The 16,714-nt window shown below is 51.2% G+C and overlaps 1 protein-coding gene and 1 long non-coding RNA gene across 2 annotated transcripts in view; both read left to right on the forward strand.

The window, feature by feature from the left end:
• The window catches only part of LOC144324988 (uncharacterized), a 35,737-nt gene extending 20,748 nt beyond the window's left edge, over positions 1–14,989 (forward strand). Inside the window, exon 9 of the mRNA XM_077916682.1 lies at positions 13,253–14,989. Within this exon, the coding sequence (XP_077772808.1) occupies positions 13,253–14,281 (1,029 nt within the window). The 3' untranslated portion in view covers positions 14,282–14,989. The remainder of the gene's footprint in view (positions 1–13,252) is intronic.
• Positions 2,794–11,475, forward strand: LOC144324892 (uncharacterized). The gene is made up of 6 exons (XR_013390288.1): positions 2,794–2,972; positions 5,512–5,714; positions 6,792–6,901; positions 8,821–8,949; positions 10,956–11,060; positions 11,352–11,475. It is a non-coding gene; the product is annotated as an uncharacterized LOC144324892 (long non-coding RNA).
• Positions 14,990–16,714: the final 1,725 nt, after the last annotated feature.

Genomic DNA, 16,714 nt, shown 5'->3' on the forward strand with positions numbered 1-16,714 from the left:
ATGGTTCCCATTCTTTTTCACTGTTGTCTCTTTCTCTTCATCTGTCTGCCATTTTTGCCAAGTCTGCACAGTTCATCAACTTCTCTTGCCAGTGTTCTTTAGCTGGTACTTCCCCAGCCTTCCAATTTTGTGTAATCAACATTTTTGCTGATGTAGCGGCATTTGGCTTCCCGCCTTCGTTCCAAGCTCAGGCTTCTCCTCTGTGAAGTGGCTCAGGATGAGAGAAGGCAGGGAATGGCTGCCAAAGTCATCCCCAGGGAGCTCCATGGCCAAGTGGCCGGATTTGAACCCTGCTCTCTCCCAGGCCCCAGGCCGACACTCTGGAGCACAATATCACACCACCCTGCATGTTCACCAGAGGTCCTTGGGGGGCCTGGCGGGGGGAAGGTGAGGTCCAGAGATGCAGGGAGCCTTGTGCTCACCAAACACCTCCAGGGGTGATCACATTTCCTCTTTATGCACCCCAAGGTGTATTGCAACTTCACCCTTCCAAGGCGAGTGTTCTGGGCAGCTGTGGAGGGTTATTGCACATCTTCCGAGGGGCCTCTCTCTGCCTTTTTGCTCCCTTGGGGAAAACGTGTGATATCACACGGGAAACCTGTAATAAAAGAACCCACTGCTGCCTTCTCCAGCACTTCTAATATTGGATAGCTTTAGCCTACTCGGGAATCAAAGGTTTTGTGTGTCTCTTGCAGGAAATGCCTACTGTTTCTCGTGCATTTTGCGATCCCTCGGGAACCAAGTGCCAAAGGGAAGACTTGGGCCAATTTCGTAGAAACTTAAGAGTTGGGACACCCAGGGTCATCTAGTCCAACCCCCTGAAATGCAGGACTCTCAAGCAAAGCATCCCTGACAGATGGCCATCCAACCGCTGTCTAAAAAGCTCCAGTCGAGGAGAGAGAGACCGTTCCACCGGCAGAAAGATCTTCCTGCTGTTTAGTCAGAATCTCCTTTCTTGTGATTTTAATCCAGCGGTTCTCAACCTGTGGGTCCCCAGATGTGTTGTTGGACTACAACTCCCATCATCCCTGAGCTCTGGCCTTGCTAGCTAGGGATGATGGGAGTTGTAGTCCAACAACATCTGGGGACACACAGGTTGAGAACCGCTGGTCCATTGGTCCAGGGTCTTGCTGTCTGGAGTGGCAGAAAGCAGGCTTGCTCCATCTTCCAGGTGACAGCCCTTCAGACGGGGGTGCAAACTTGAATATTTTATTGGGGGGGGGGGGGCGAAGGGACCCTGGCCCCTAGGACTTGGCTCCTATGCCTTCAGATATTTGAAGAGGGCTATGGAGAGAATTGCAGCTCTTCCAGGAGATCAATGGAGAAGAGAACCTGTTCTTGGACTTCTGTCCCGGCAGCACCAGCTGTGTCCAGGGGTTGTAGTCCAGCCCCATTTGGAGGGTGACCCCTGGAACAGACCCTGCCCCTCCCATCAAATACCCAGGTGTGAAGGAAAACCTGTCCCCCTACCCTGGCCCAGTGCCATAAAAATAGAGAGACAGGCAAGCCCATCTTACTGGATGAAGGGAGTTGAGACCTGGACCACGTGAAGCTAAATTCTTTTTCAGGTGTTAGGAGAGACAGCCCTATTCCCAGGGGGGTTTTCTAACTCAAATCGGGAGATAATGCTACCGAGAGCAGCTCAGCTACTGTCTGAAGAAGGGGGGATTATTGTTATTATTTTCAAAGCCCCCCCCCCCCATGTCTTGAAAGGTAAGCCCAGCCCCAGCCAAACATTCTGAGATACTTTCTAACCCAAGGAAAATTGATTAAATCTTTAGGGTGGCATCATCGCCTGACCTCCCCAAATGCTGAACCGAGCCTGGTTTGAACATTTCGGCCCTGCACCGCTTTTCATATGAGTAGACCGCACAGTGTGTTTTTTCTTCTCTGCTGCAACACAAAACTGAAAACTGAAAATGCTTTCACCCTGCAAGGAGCTGCTGATGTTTTCAATTGCCCTTTTTGAAACCTTTTCAACCTCTACGGTATCCCTTTGGGAGTGAGGCGACCGGAACTGTCATTCCAAATTGGGGTTGTGCCATAGATTTTGTGTAATGGGCACTATGGGCATTTTTGAATATTTTTTTTTGGGGGGGAGATCCATGATCATCAACCAGCTACAGAGTTAGGTTTGTGCATAAGTGGCGGTCCTCAGCCCCCAAGGGAGTCTCTAGGGAAGGAGGTGCTTTTCAGGGATGTGGGGCATAAACCACTGGCTGTTTCAAAGGGTAATCTGAGCACCTTGAATTGGGACCCCGAAACAAACTGGCTGTTGCCTGATTTACACCACCAACCCCGCCGAATAATCTGTACTTTGGACCAGCAGAAGTCTCCGCTTCCAGGGCAGCCCCACGCAGAGCCCATGGCAGTGGTCCAGCCGGCAACTGAGCAGGGCAGGGACTTAATGGGGCCAATCGCCTCTGTCCAAAAGCGGCTGAGGCTGGAAAGGGGCCCCTCCCGGACCCCCAGAGATCACCCCTCAGGTGCATCTCCATCATCCCTCCCCACTGCGCCATGGGGAGCCCCCCTCCCCGTCTGGGTGGGGGCCAATTCCCTGCCAGGGGGAGCCAGGAGGGCGGCGTTGCTTGGGAGGGGGGCTCCCACCCGCACCCAGGAAATCGGGGGCGGGGGTTGCAGCAGCCCCCTTGGAAGGAGCCTCTCCCGGGCGGGCGCCCCCAGCCAGGGCACCGGGGGGTGGAGAGTTGGGTGCTGCTCTCGCCGCTCCCCCCGCCCTCTCCAGACCCCTCCCCCCGCCCTCGCCGGCGCGGGGGCTGCCGGGACTTGTAGTCTCCTCCCCGCCCACAACAAAGGCAGGCAGAGCCCGAGGGGCACCAGCCGGAGTGCCGGGCGCGCGCGCGGAGGGGCCCAGGCAGAGCCAGCTGCTCCCCGTCCTCCTCTCGCCGGCCGGGCTCCCCCCGCGCCCCCTTGGCGGGGAGGCCGCCCCCCACGCCGCCTCCTCTGCAGGCCAGGTAAGCCCCCCCCCCCGCCACCAGCGATGCTTCTCCCCCCCCCTTTTGCAATAAAAGCCCCTTGCGAAACCCCCACTCAGCAGGGGGGCATGCAAAGGGGGCGCAGGAGCGCGGCTGCCCTGCTCTGCAAGAGGGGCGCCCTAGGGATTGCGCCCCCCCCGATCCTGCAGAATCGGGCCCAAGGGGGCGCAGCCTCTTCTGTCTCCGCCGCCCGCCCCGTCGGGCGATGCCCGCCTTGCCCGCTCCAGGAGGTCCCCCCCAAAAACCCTTTCTGGGTTCAGGGCTGGTCTGACTCAGCTCGGCCCCGATTCCGAGGACCAGATTTCCTGCCCATATAGCACATTGGAGGGGGGGTGGTGATTTGGCACCTGAGGACGAGAGGGCTGCTGGGCATGTGCAGAGTGCCACTCGCGCACTCCTGGCAAGCCTCCACCAGCTTCGACTGGGCTTAGCAGTCCAGGGGGTCCTTTCCCTTCCCCCTTTTATGTGTGGGGTGCAGCAGGAGTGACTTGGGGGGTGAGATTGGCAAGGCCCCAGCCTTGCTTGGGGAATTCAATTTGCAGAAATGGAAAGGGATGGACCTAAACGGATTAAGACTAGCAGAGGGCAGGAGGTCGAAATGCCAGCGGGCAGCCAGCTGCCTATTATGGGAAGCCCAGAAACAGGTCCCAAGGAAAACAGTATTTTCCTGTTGTACCCCATTAGCTGGTTATTCAGAGGTAGACTGCCCCTGGGCATGGAGGTTCTGCCACCACAGGAGAACTTGTATCTGGAGAGCCTTGAAGCTGGATCAGGCCAAAGGGGACCCATAGAGCCCAGCCTCCTCTTCTCACAGTGCCCAGCCAGATGCAGGATCCGAATACAAATTCAAATCTCCGCTCCTGTGGTTATCCAGCATTCATAACCACTGCCAGCTGAAGTTTGGTGAGGTCAGGCCCCCCTTGCCAGGACGCTCCTGGGCACCCCACACCTCTCCAGAGTTTCCCCGTTTTGTGGGGGCCGCAGCACGCTGCCTTGGGAGGTCAGAGGCCTGGATGGGCAGCGTCTGGGGCAAAGGGTCTCTGCCTCGGTTTCCCTGCATAACAGCAGGCGGGTTGGGAAAGGGAGGCAAGGGCCGGGCTGTTCTCGAAAGTGCGGAGGCTGCCTGGAGGCAGGGAATAAATGGAGGCGGAGGTGGAGCGAGAGAGATTTTGTGGGGAGATGGCTCTCAGTTGTGGCTTGAAGGACTGACATGGAGGAGTCTCTTGCTAGCGCATGGCTCAGCGAGGCAGCAGGGCTTCTGAATGCCAAGAATATTCTTGTGCTTGGATCCTGCTAGCAGGTTTCCCATTTGGAGGACTCCCTGGTCCTGGATGGGGCAACTGTGCCCCTGAAGGACCAGATGTGCAGCCTGGGAGTCATTTTGGACTCACAGCTGTCCATGGAGGCACAGGTCAAATCCGTGTCCAGCGCACCTGTTTACCAGCTCCATCTGGTACGCAGGATGAGACCCTACCTGTCCACGGACTGTCTCGCTGGAGTGGTGCATGCTCTGGTTATCTCCTGCTTGGACTACTGCCATGCGCTCTACGTGGGGCTACCTTTGAAGGTGACCCAGAAACTACAACTAATCCAGAATACGGCAGCTAGACTGGTGACTGGGAGCGGCCACCGAGACCATATAACACCAGTCTTGAAAGATCTACACTAACTCCCGGTACATTTCTGAGCACAATTCTAAGTGTTGGTGCTGACCTTTAAAGCCCTAAACGGCCTCGGTCCAGTATATCTGAAGGAGCGTCTCCTCCCCCATCGTTCAACCTGGACACTGAGTTCCAGCTCCGAGGGCCTTCTGGCGGTTCCCTCTCTGTGAGAAGTGAAGCTACAGGGAACCAGGCAGAGGGCCTTCTCGGTGGTGGCGTCTGCCCTGTGGAACGCCCTCCCATCAGATGTCAAAGAGATAAACAACTATCTGACTTTTAGAAGACATCTAAAGGCAGCCCTGTTCAGGGAAGTTTTTAATGTGTGACATTTTAATGTATTTTTAATCTTTGTAGGAAGCCGTTCATAGTGGCTGGGGAAACTCAGCCAGATGGGCGGGGTACAAATAATTTGTTGTTGTTGTTGTTGTTGCTGTTGTTGTTGTTATTTGGGCATCTGGTCAGCCACTGAGAGAACAGGATGCTGGGTTCACTGGGCCTGATTCAGCAAATGCTTGTCTTATGATTTCGAAAACTTAGCACAAAGGATTGCGATCGTTTCGCAAATGAAGCAGTTACAATAACAATAATAAAAAAGCTGCTTTTCTCTAATTCTCTAATTCTCCTCTTCCTTATAATGTGGCTGGCCAAACTTAGTCCTAAAGAGTTAAGAGGGGCCCAAGCCTCACCTAGTCCAATGTTTTTATTTTGTATTTTTATGACGTGAACTGCCCTCAGATCTTCAGATGAAGGGTAGTGTACAAATCAAACAAATAAATTTGCTTCCCCATTTCCCAAATTGCAGGCAATAGCAGGCCTGATGTACAATTCCTTCCTCCTTCTGTTTCTCCTCATTGCAGGGATGGAGCTCTGCGCATGTTCACTGAAGCCACAGCAGGCAACGTGGTGATGGGAGCAACAAGGACCCCAGTGATGTGGTCCAGAGAGCGCTGGGCGGGCACCCCCACATCGTGTGGGGCTTAGCGTTGTGGTGCGTTGACGCTGTGCGCAAGGCAAGTTGGCTCTTTGAGGCTGCGAGTTCCATGTCTCTCGTTCCCCTTCGGTGAGTCCTGGGCGCTGTGGAATCACAGAATTGTACGGCTGGGAGCGACCCCAGGGGTCCTCTATGGAGGGATGTGGATAGGGAGGCTAAGAGAGGGTATATTTGTTAGATATTATCCTTCCTTCCTCTCGATTGTGAGTTTAGCAGAGTGCACCCCTGTGCAGCTTAAGAAGGGAAGCTTAGATAGGTTAGTTTTAGCCTTTTTGTTTAAGTAATCCAGAATGCTTTAAGGCAGACAATCACAGTCGGTCCATCGTTTGGAAAAATAAGACTTCAGAGCTGTCTGCCCCCCAAATATTATCCAGGCATTCCGTTTGGGTGACTGCAACTTTAGTTTAAGGAGCCATTTGGCACCTAGCTCATATATCTGAGTTTCTAATACTGATTTACTCACTCAGAATACAGAACCAGATACAGCAGCTGTGTTCATGCAGGCTTAAAATGGTAATTCAGTTACAAAGACCTACTTTAGTCTAACTTAAAATTGTTTCTGAGCGTTGGAACTCAGACTTGCAGACGTCCTTCATATTTCTGGCAGAGTTTTCTCTAGCAAACTTTCAGGAAAACTCTGTGGCCTTCAGCTCCTATCACATGCCTGTCTGGGGAACATAGAAATATCATTTCCCAAAAGCATTTCACTTCTTTACTTGTCCACCACATATGGAAGAATGGCCCCTCTACCTGCTTACATTTCCAGCATTTTCTACATCTTGGCTGGTTTTTTTGGTGTTAAATGCCACCTGTACATCATTTTGAAATCATTTCCTCTAAGTATATAAAAAGCAGTAAACTTCATATCCTTTCCCCATAACTTCTCCCTGGAAGCCCTATCCAAATTATGACCTGAGTCTTTAGGCCAGTGTATCGTGGTTGATTTAACCATTTCATCTTTAGCACCCCATTGTAGTAACATGTGCATTGTAGAAATCAATTTTTCACTACTCTCAAGCAACCCCATCTTCTGAAATGTTCTGTCATGTTGTTATTTATTGTTTGGAATTTGGAGTTTATTGGAATGACATGCAAGCATAGAAATATAATAAATCAAATCAAATTCCCTCCCTTCCTCTTGGGCAGGTGGTGTTGATGCAAAGCCCCCATTAGCCGTTGGAGCAGACCCAGAGGGGAGGCCACCCCCCCCCCAGGAGAGGAGATGGAGGAGAAGAGTCTGGAGCCCCCCAGCCCAGGTCAGTAACGGGGAGACTTCCCTCCTGAGCCCTCCGTGAGTCGCAGGAACCCAGCTTGCCAGTGGCAGAGATGCAGAACGGAGCCTAAACACACTCCCTGTTCAGTCTGATTTGTTTAGCTGGATGTTGGTACCCTCCTGGGGGGGGGGGCGGGTTTCCAAGATTATTTGATTGACTTGCAGGTCGCTTTTCCACCATGAGCTTCTGTTCAAGGCGGCTTATGGCAAACAGCCCCAACCTCCAAATGCAGAGCATTGAAATACAAATACAGTGGCACCTCTGGTTGTGAACTGGATCTGTTCCGGAGGCCCATTTGCAACATGAAAAGAGCGCAACCTGCAGTAGTTCGTCTGCGCATGCGCGGGTTGCGATTTATCGCTTGTGTGCATGCGCGAAGTGCGATTTATCGCTTGTGCGCATGCGCGAGCAGTGAAACCCAGAAGTAACCCTTTCCGGTACTTCCGGGTCGCCGCGGGACATAACCTGAAAGAACGTAACATGAAGCAAACGTAACATGAGGTATGGCTGTATGCAAAATGCGGAATGTTTTGGCAAATCCAAAAATGATCAAAAAAACAACAACAAACAACCCCAGCAATTTGGCCAATGCAAAATAAATTCAGTATTGCACAAAATAAATAAATATAGGCTTGGAAGTCATAGAAGGGACTCCAAGGGTCTAGTCCAGCCCATTGCAATGCAGGAATCTCAGCTAAAGCATCCAAGACAGAGGGCCATTCAAACTCTCTTGAAAAACCTCCAAGGAAGGAGAGTTCACCACGCTCCCGTTGCTCGGTCCCAGCGCCTGCCAACCTAGCAGTTCGAAAGCACTCCCGGGTGCAAGTAGATAAATAGGGACCGTTTACCTAGCGCGAAGGTAAACAGTGTTCCGTGTGCTGCGCTGGTGCAGGCTCGCCAGATGCAGCTTGTCACGCTGGCCACGTGACCCGGAAGTGTCTGTGGACAGCGCTGGCCCCCGGCCTCTTGAGGGAGATGAGCGCACAACCCTAGAGTCTGTCAAGACTGGCCCGTACGGGCAGGGGTACCTTTACCTTTACCTTTTTTTACCACTGTACATGGGAAACGAGAATTAACGGACAATAAAGGTTCTAGCACAATGCAGCTCAGAGAGGGTGGGGTGAGGGTGGCACAGAGCTGGCTCCCATGTCCTTAGTCCAGAGGAGGCTGAGAGCAGCAAAAGGCAAATGTTGGAGAGGGAAATGATTAACTGTTTATTCGGGGACAGATGTGCTCCTCACATCTCTGTCAGGAAAATACAGCAATGCAAAAGCAAGCTGCAGGTGTCTGGAATGCAAAACACAATGTTGATGTCTGGGACTGTACTATTGGAAAAAGGGGGCAGTCTATTCAGTGTACTGAGCACCAGATGTTAGCTCAGAGTGTCATCTGACCTGTACTGGAAGTACAGAGGTGGAGTCAGTGTGGTCTTCTGCTGGAGACTGGAGGGTACAGACATGTTTCTCTGTACTGCTGGAATGACAGAAATAAAGAGATGTAAATAGATTTCTGTCTGTCTCTTTTCTCCTCCCTGAAGAAGCAGGGAGGAGGGAGGAGGGTGTGTCCCTCTCACGTTGAGTGGGATCGCCAATTTGTGACCTTGCCTGTAACCTGCCGGGAGACGCAGCCGGGAAGGTCATCAAGGATCTCGAGCCGAATGCCTGGTGTGAGGCCAGTTACCTCTGACTGCGGCTGAGAATCCTGACAGTTTTGCCTTTAGAACGGCAACTTAGGGATAAGTTAAATTCTTCCGGTGAAGAAACTCCCCCCCCCCCCCCGCGGAAGTCCTGGTTTCAATAATTGTGGAATGCATTTTATTTTGTCTTGTGTATCTTGGGTGGTTTCTTGGTAACGGCTTCGGCTGCACAAATAAATTAATATAATATTCTTGCTCCATGCAGCTGCCGGCTGGGCTGCTCCCTCGGGGCGCAAAGTGGTGGTGAAGGAGGAGCCTGAGGAGGAGCTGCGCATCGGATGCCCCCAGGACCCGGCGGAGGCAGAGAGGGAGCCGCTTCCTGACTCCCCGGCAGGTGAGACGGGCTGGGGAGCAGGTGGAGGGGTGCATGACGCAGCCCCCCAGGACACCCAGAGCAAGGTGAGGGGTCCCCTGGAGTTGGCTACCAGTGGCCCCCAGTGCCCGCTGGCCCCCTTGCACTCCTAAGCTTGAAGGTTCCCACACCTTCTCTGAGCTACTAAGAACAGCAGTTGCTGTCTTAGCAAACCCATCAGCAAATCTCTTTGGAGGTTTGCCTTTTGTGGCCCTTTCAGACCTGCGTACTAGACGCAAGTCTTCTGCACTCACCTCCTCCTTCTTAGGAGAAAAGTGGCCAATGGTGAACAGTGGTTCTTCCAGCTCATTGTCAGACGCATCAGATGGTCTGACTGAGGCCTTTGCGCTCTTGTAGTCTGCTGTGTCATCACTGTCACTGACAACAGCAGCAGCGCCGCCCACTGAGCTGGAATCTGAACTCTGATCATCATCCTCAGCTTCCTCTTCTACCTCTTCATCATCTGCTTTTTTCACATCATCTTCATCCTCCTCTGAGTGACTCTGGAAAATTCCCACATTTCCCCCCTACTTAGGATTGTACTCAACACTCTTTGTGAACCTAATGGACTGAGAGTCAGTCATGAATACCCTGGTGTATCACAGGCCTGTTTACTTTCAGCTCTCGCTGAGAACTTCCGTTTGTATATAGCTTTTGTATCACGGCGCTTACAGGAGAGTAAGACTGCTGAAGACTGCGAGATTCTGGGCCCATAACCCTCTTGTTGGGATTCTGCCAGGGAGACGTAGGTATCAGGCAGCCCCCAGTTGTCTCCGGACGATCACTGGTCTCCCGTGGAACAGCATCAGTCAATTAGCAACACGAGCCTCAGAGACGTTCCAAGACCCATGCACACCCTTTCAGTAGAGTGTGTAAGTTTCCACAGCGAAAGATGCAGACAGAGAGAGAGCATATTTACAGCTTATTCAACGTAGTTCAGAACAAAGGAAAAACACGACTGCTTCCCTCCGTGTCCAGGAAAACAGCAATGATACAAAAGCGATATACAAACGGAAGTTCCCAGCGAGAGCTGGAAGTAAACAGGCGTGTGATACACCAGTCATGCCTGCTCCTTTTAAGGTGGAATGGAACTATATCCTAACAAAAACATTTGGTCAGTTTGGGAGCCAAAATGGCTCCAGGACTGCCCTCCTGTGCTGCCTCAGACATGTGGCCCATACATTTATGTACGTGTTTGCCCGGCACATCCATGAACATTTATTGTATATAGAAGACCTTAATTTTTTTTATTTCACTTTCCTGGGGGGAATGCTTTGTCATGTCACATAATGCCTGTTCCCCATTCATTACAAACTCGCCCTTTTTGTGTGGCAGCACCCGTACCCTTTGGAACTCCCTGCCTAGTGACACCAGGCGGGCGTTTTCACCATTCTCTTTTTGGCACCTGCCGAAAGCATTCTTGTTTAGAGAAGCAGGTGTTTAGAAAGACGCTGTGAGTTCTAACCTGTTCATGGTCTGCTGTTTTAACTTTTTGAAAGTTTTAAATTGCTGATAATTCTTCTTCTCGGTAATGTTATTGCTCTGCCTTTTTTTACAAACCGCTTTGGAGGGTCTTTTTTACCCTTAACGGAGGAGAGGGCTATCGATGGCTATGCTCTGCCATTGGAGGCAGCAAACGCTTCCAGATACCAGTTTCTGGAAGACGCAGGAGGGGAGATGGTTGGTTTTGTGTGTGAACCTTGCTTGAGCGTTTCCCTGGGGGGCATCTGGTTGGATCCTGGACTACATGGGCCATTGGCCTCAACCAGCAAATTCTTCTCTTCGTCTTAAGAGGCGTATAAGTTTTATGAAATGAGGAGACGCCACTCCACACCTGATTCCCTTCTGCCTATGGATTTGCAGGCGTCTTTCGGGGCGCAAGCCCCCCTTGTTCAGAACTGTGTGTCAGAGGCAGAGGTCTGTGCCCCCCAAGAGGGCACCCGGCCAGAGCAGTAAACGAGGCTCCTGGATTTTCTCTCCTCTTTCAGGGATCAAACCAGAGGTGGCCATTAAGATGGAGCCAGAGGACGACTCGTATGCAGAAGAGCCGTGGGACTACAGTGGCGGGGAATCCGGCGACGACACAGACTCCTGTGAGTCCAGGAAGCCTGTGCTGCTTTTGGCGTGAGGGGCGAGGTGTCCGTGGTGGGAGGTGGGCTATAATAAGGCTCTTTGGGGCAGCTGGGTCTCTGCCCCACAGCCTGTCTGTGGCCGTGAGGAAGGCTGTCAAGGCGCATGGCCAAGCCTTGCAGGCCGGCCGATTTGGGGGTGCTTCTGTCCAAGCAGAGGGCCTTTCCGGATGCTGCAGCCCCTTGCCTCACAGAACCAAAGGGTTGGAGAGTTGGGAGGGAACCCTGAGGGTCATCTTGTCCAACCCCCTGCAGTGCAGGAATGGCAGCTGAAGAATCCCTGACGAATCCTCTCTCTCTCCCTCCATACAGCCGACATCCGACCTGACGTTATTGTGAAGATGGAGCCAGAGGAGGAGGAGGAGGAGGAAGAAGACGATTTTGGGTGCCCCCCGGGAGAGATGGAAACAGGAGCATCCCATGCCACCCTTCTCATGGGTGAGTTCTGCGACTCTCCCATCTTGGCTGAAGGAGAAGTGCAGGAGTGTCAGGGGGCATGCGGGTCTATTAGGTCTTCTTTGTTATTGTTTTTCTTACGTTTCTAATAATAATAATAAATCATCATCATTTTTTATTTATACCCCGCCCTTCCCGGTTCAAAAACCGGGCTCACTTAATTATAAAAGCAGCATAAAATACAGTATAAAACATGAATAACAATAAAATTCAAAATTCAGAAATCAATTTAGGGGAAATAAGCATTAGATAATCCCCAGGGCTAGCTGGCTGAATTGGTCCTACTTGGTCCAGCGAGGAGGCCAGGGGAGAATTAGCTGTGGGGTCTCAAAGCAGGTAATCTTCATAAAATGGGAGGGGAAGGGAAATAAAAGATCAGGCTGAATTCAGATTAAAGGCCAGGCAGAATAGCTCTGTCTTACAGGCCCGACAGAAGGAGGTTAAATCCTGAAGGGCCCTAGTGTTTTTATATTGTGATTTTACGTCATTGCCCTGAGACCTGCAGGTATAGGGCGGTATACACATTTAACAAATAATAATAATCCAGTGGGAGTGAGTTCCACAGTTGAACAATGTGCTGCATGACAAAGGAATTTCCTTTTCCTGTCCCAAATCTCCCGACATTCATTGCCATTTCCACATGTTCTGGTGTTAGGAGATGGTTCATTTTCCATATCTTAGTTTACAAAAACTAAACCATTCAGCATTCCACCATTGCATCTATCAAAACATATTTACACTGTTGAATTTATCTTAATGCCACCAGTGTTTTCAAGTGTAAACAATTTCCCCCCTATATATTCAATAAACGTTTTATAATCTTCTCTAAACGTATGTTCTTCTACTTATCTTATTCTATATGTTAAATCTGCAGGCTGCGCATATTCTGTCAACTTCAGTTGCCATTCTTCTCTAGTTGGGACTTCACTCGTTTTCCATTTTTGGGCCAACAAAACACGGGCCGCAGTAGTGGCATACAGAAATAACCTTTTTTGACACATGGGAATTTCTGACTGAATTATCCCCAACGAAAAGGACTCTGCTTTTTTTTGGAAAGTCCTTTTAAACATTTTATCACTTAAAATCCCTGCTAGAGGATAAAGATCCAGAGATCACGCTAGGGGTGGCCAAATTTTGCACAGCTGCCATAAAACTCGGGGAACAAGCTGTGCATTACAAAGACTAAGGCCTCAGATGCAAACTCTAGATACTATTTTAGAGACTAAGACCTAAACCACATTTCTAATGGCTGTCATATTTGTATTGTTTGTTGTTATATTCGATTGTTAATTCAGACTTAATTCTATTGTGTTTTAATGTTCGCTTAGTACGGTATGTGAAGCTGGTCTGGGACCGTAAGAAATTTCATCTTCATTTCAAAGCTCTTGTCTTGTCTTCTGATGCCTTGCCCTTTCCCTTCCTCACCACCAGATGGTGACATCCAGCCAAGTCGGAGGAGAGCGGAAGCAGCCGCCTCCGCCTCCCAGAGCGTCCGCAGCGGCAAGGGCAGTGGCAGCCAGTGGGCGAAGCTGGCTGGCCCAGAGCAAAAGAAACCGCCTGCCCCCGGAGGCTCCGGCAGCCCTCGGGAGAAGCCCCGTCCTCGGACCCCGCCGGACGCTGCTGGCACCCCCGAGGGTGCGCGGCGCCCCAAGAGCCACGCGGCCTGCGACCGCCCCTTCGCCTGCAGCATGTGTGGCAAGCGGTTCCAGCACCGGGGCAACCTGGTGACGCACCTGCGGGTGCACACGGGGGAGAAGCCCTTTCCGTGCTCCGAGTGCGGGAAGAGCTTCAGCCAGAAGGGGGACCTGATGCGCCACCTGCGCATTCACACGGGCGAGAAGCCCTTCGAGTGCACCGTGTGTGGGAAGAGCTTCTGCTCCAAGCAGACCTTCGTGCTGCACCAGCGCATCCACACGGGCGAGAAGCCCTACTCGTGCGCCGACTGCGGCAAGGCCTTCAACCGCAAGGCCAACTTTGTCACGCACCAGAAGATCCACCGCGGCGAGCGGCCCTTCGTCTGCGGCGAGTGCGGGAAGGGCTTCTGCGCCAAGAAAACCTTCATCCTGCACCAGAAGATCCACGTGGGGGACCGGCCCTTCGGCTGCGCCGAGTGCGGCAAGAGCTTCAGCCGCAACGGGGACCTGACCCGCCACCAGCGCATCCACACGGGCGAGCGGCCCTTTGCGTGCGGCGAGTGCGGGAAGTGCTTCAGCCACAACGGGGAGCTGATCAAGCACCAACGCATCCACACGGGCGAGAAGCCCTTTGAGTGCACGGCCTGCGGCAAGAGCTTCAACCGCAAGAGCACCCTCATCACCCACCAGCGCATCCACACGGGCGAGCGGCCCTTCGTCTGCGGCGAGTGCGGCAAGACCTTCAACCTCAAGACCACCCTCATGAAGCACCGGCGCATCCACACCGGCGAGAGGCCCTTCACCTGCCTCGAGTGCGGAAAGAGCTTCAAGTACAAGGGCAACCTGAGGACGCACCACCTCACCCACACGGTCGAGCGCGTCTACCCCTGCACCGAGTGCGGCGCCGTCTTCGGGCAGCGCAAGGAGCTCAAGGCACACCAGGCGGCGCATGCCGAGAGCCGGCTGCTGCCGTGCTATGGAGATGACGGGGGGAACCTGAACCCCTTCCTGCAGGTGCACCCCCTGTTGCTCTCCTGCTCGCCCATGGAGACCCTGGCGAAATTCAAACAGGAGGCGGGCTTCACAGACCCTTAGCGGGACCTGGGAGGAGGGAGAGAAGGGGCTGATTTAATTTATCGGTTAAGCGGGCAACCGGAAGACCTCCTGGCCCCAGAGATGTCGCAGGGGTTGGCGCCCAGAGATGGGCAGACGAACGGAGCAGAGGAAACTTTCCTCTTTTGTGGGGCGCCCAGGCCGTGGGTCTGCAAATGTTGGCTGTGGGCCATGACTTCAGGACAAAGCTATAACTGCAGGCCATGCCCCAGCGGACTGACAGCTGTCTGTTAACGTCTTCCTCGCAGTAGCAAGCAGGAGCGATTGCAGCTTGGTTGGTTCTCAAACTCTCGGAGAGTTCAGGAGCAGCGATGCACTTGCCCCATGGGGGACGCAGCGGGCGGGGTAGGGGGGCTTTTGCTTTGGCCGGTGGTTTTATCGGGGGCGGAGGGAAGAGGAGGGTGTGTGTGAATCGGGACGATAAATTGATAGGCTCGTTTGAAGTCCAGGTTAGTTTTCAATTATAGGAGATGCCGGCGATGCCGGCATGATCAAATTCATTGATGTTTTTTAATAGCTCGAAATGCTAGGCTTGAGGCGCTTCAAGGAAATGTTCGTTTGAAGATTAAAGTGGTGGTTGAAGGACAAGCAGTAGAGTGAGTGAAAAAGTAGCAAAAACTCCCCTCTTCCCCCCTCCCCGGTACAGTTTTTGAGATAGCTGAAAGCAAATAAACCAACGATGACGAAATCGGAAGTGGCTGAATGCGACTGCTTGGGAAATGGCCTCTGTTTGGACCTTGCGGGGGGTGGGCAAGAGAGTCTTGATCCGGGGGCGCTCAGGGGCCTCTAAAATTTAGAAACTGAATTACAGAGTTGGAAGGGGCACCCCAGGAGCATCTAGTCCAACCCCATGCAATGCAGGAATCCCGGTTCAAGAATCGCTGGTGGGGGTCACCCAGGGAAGGAGAGTCCAGCACTTTCCAGTGTCGAAAAGTTCTTGCTGCCAGAAAGCTTTTCCCAGTGTTTAGTTGGAATCTCCTTTATTGCAAGTTTATTCCATTGTTGGTCCTGCAACCCCAGTGGGGCACTCCGGCCGAGGAGTGGGGCTGCCCAGCCGCCTGGTGTTTTATTTCCTTTTGAACCCAAGCTGGTCAGTGAAGGGCAGATCTCTTATCTGCTAGGAACAGTTTTGATTTCAGGTTGCACAGGCCAAGGAAACGGGGTTTGCAGCTCCTGGTTGGGGGCATGTCGAGAATCCAGCTCGACATCAGTAGGAAGATCAGTAAGAAATCAGTCTCACACCAAGATGACTTGAAGAAAAAGCTTTGGCTTCAGCCGTGCAATGTTTATTGTGTGCAGTAAAAAGAAAATCATCCTCCCTCCTCCAGCACTGCGCTTGTTCTGCCTGGTACTCAAAAGTAACAAATCAAAGGAATGTAACCTTGCTTTTGCCCACAGACAAAGAGAGTGTTATGCTACGTGAGCTAATCATTAGTCTAGCATGAGGTATTCACGCGCTCATCATGCTCCAAGCAATATCTCGTGCTGCAAAATCACCCTGCAATAATAAGAACTTTGCTCATGCTCTTATGTACAAGCAATCATTTTCCCACATGCCCTCTTTTCTTGTTTATATTATAAGAGGGAATCTTAATCAGAATCATATATGTCATTACCTAAGCGTTTATATTTTGCAACATAAATTCCCCTTGTAACCCCTGTGGTGGGCCGTGGTCGATACCACCATGCAGTACATTGGGAAATCAAAGAAGGCAAGCATTGAATACAACAGCACACCATAATAAAACCAACAATACATGCAATTACAATCAATAACATTTTTCTTAACCATAATCGATTAGGCAACCAAGAAATTAACCAATCCCATGGATCAAAACCTTCAGGTGGATTTAAAGGATTATGGGCTATCATTTGTTCCATATAATCAATAGTAACAGAAATATTGGCTGATTGATCAGATATATACATACAACAATGAAAATGAATTAAGGCATAAATTCCACCTTTAGAGGCAAGGATTACATTTAAAGCATAAAAATTTTATAAAGCAACTTCTCTCATTTCTGACCTTTTTTTTGTTTTTTGTTGATTATTTTTAAAACAAAGATGGTAGAATTAAAAACAAAGCTTCGGTCCAATTTGCCACAGAATAACCATAAATCAGATTGAAGTAAATATGCAGATTTACTGCTCTTTCTCATCCAGTTGAACCAAACATAAAATCTCTACACGCAGCCTGTTGTTCATAGGTCATGTAGGTTGTGACATTATTAACTGAGACTTTCGGCCTATCACTCATAGTGGTAATTAAAACAAACAAACAAACAAACAAAAATCCATCAAAATACTCATAGGTCCAATTACAATATAGATAATGACCTAAAAAGTTATCGCTATTATGATTGAAATGAAAACAATAAGACATTATTTCAACAAGCGATAAAAACACAGGCG

The sequence above is a fragment of the Podarcis muralis genome, chromosome 12 (genome assembly GCF_964188315.1).
Source record: "Podarcis muralis chromosome 12, rPodMur119.hap1.1, whole genome shotgun sequence".
Lineage (NCBI taxonomy): Eukaryota > Metazoa > Chordata > Lepidosauria > Squamata > Lacertidae > Podarcis > Podarcis muralis.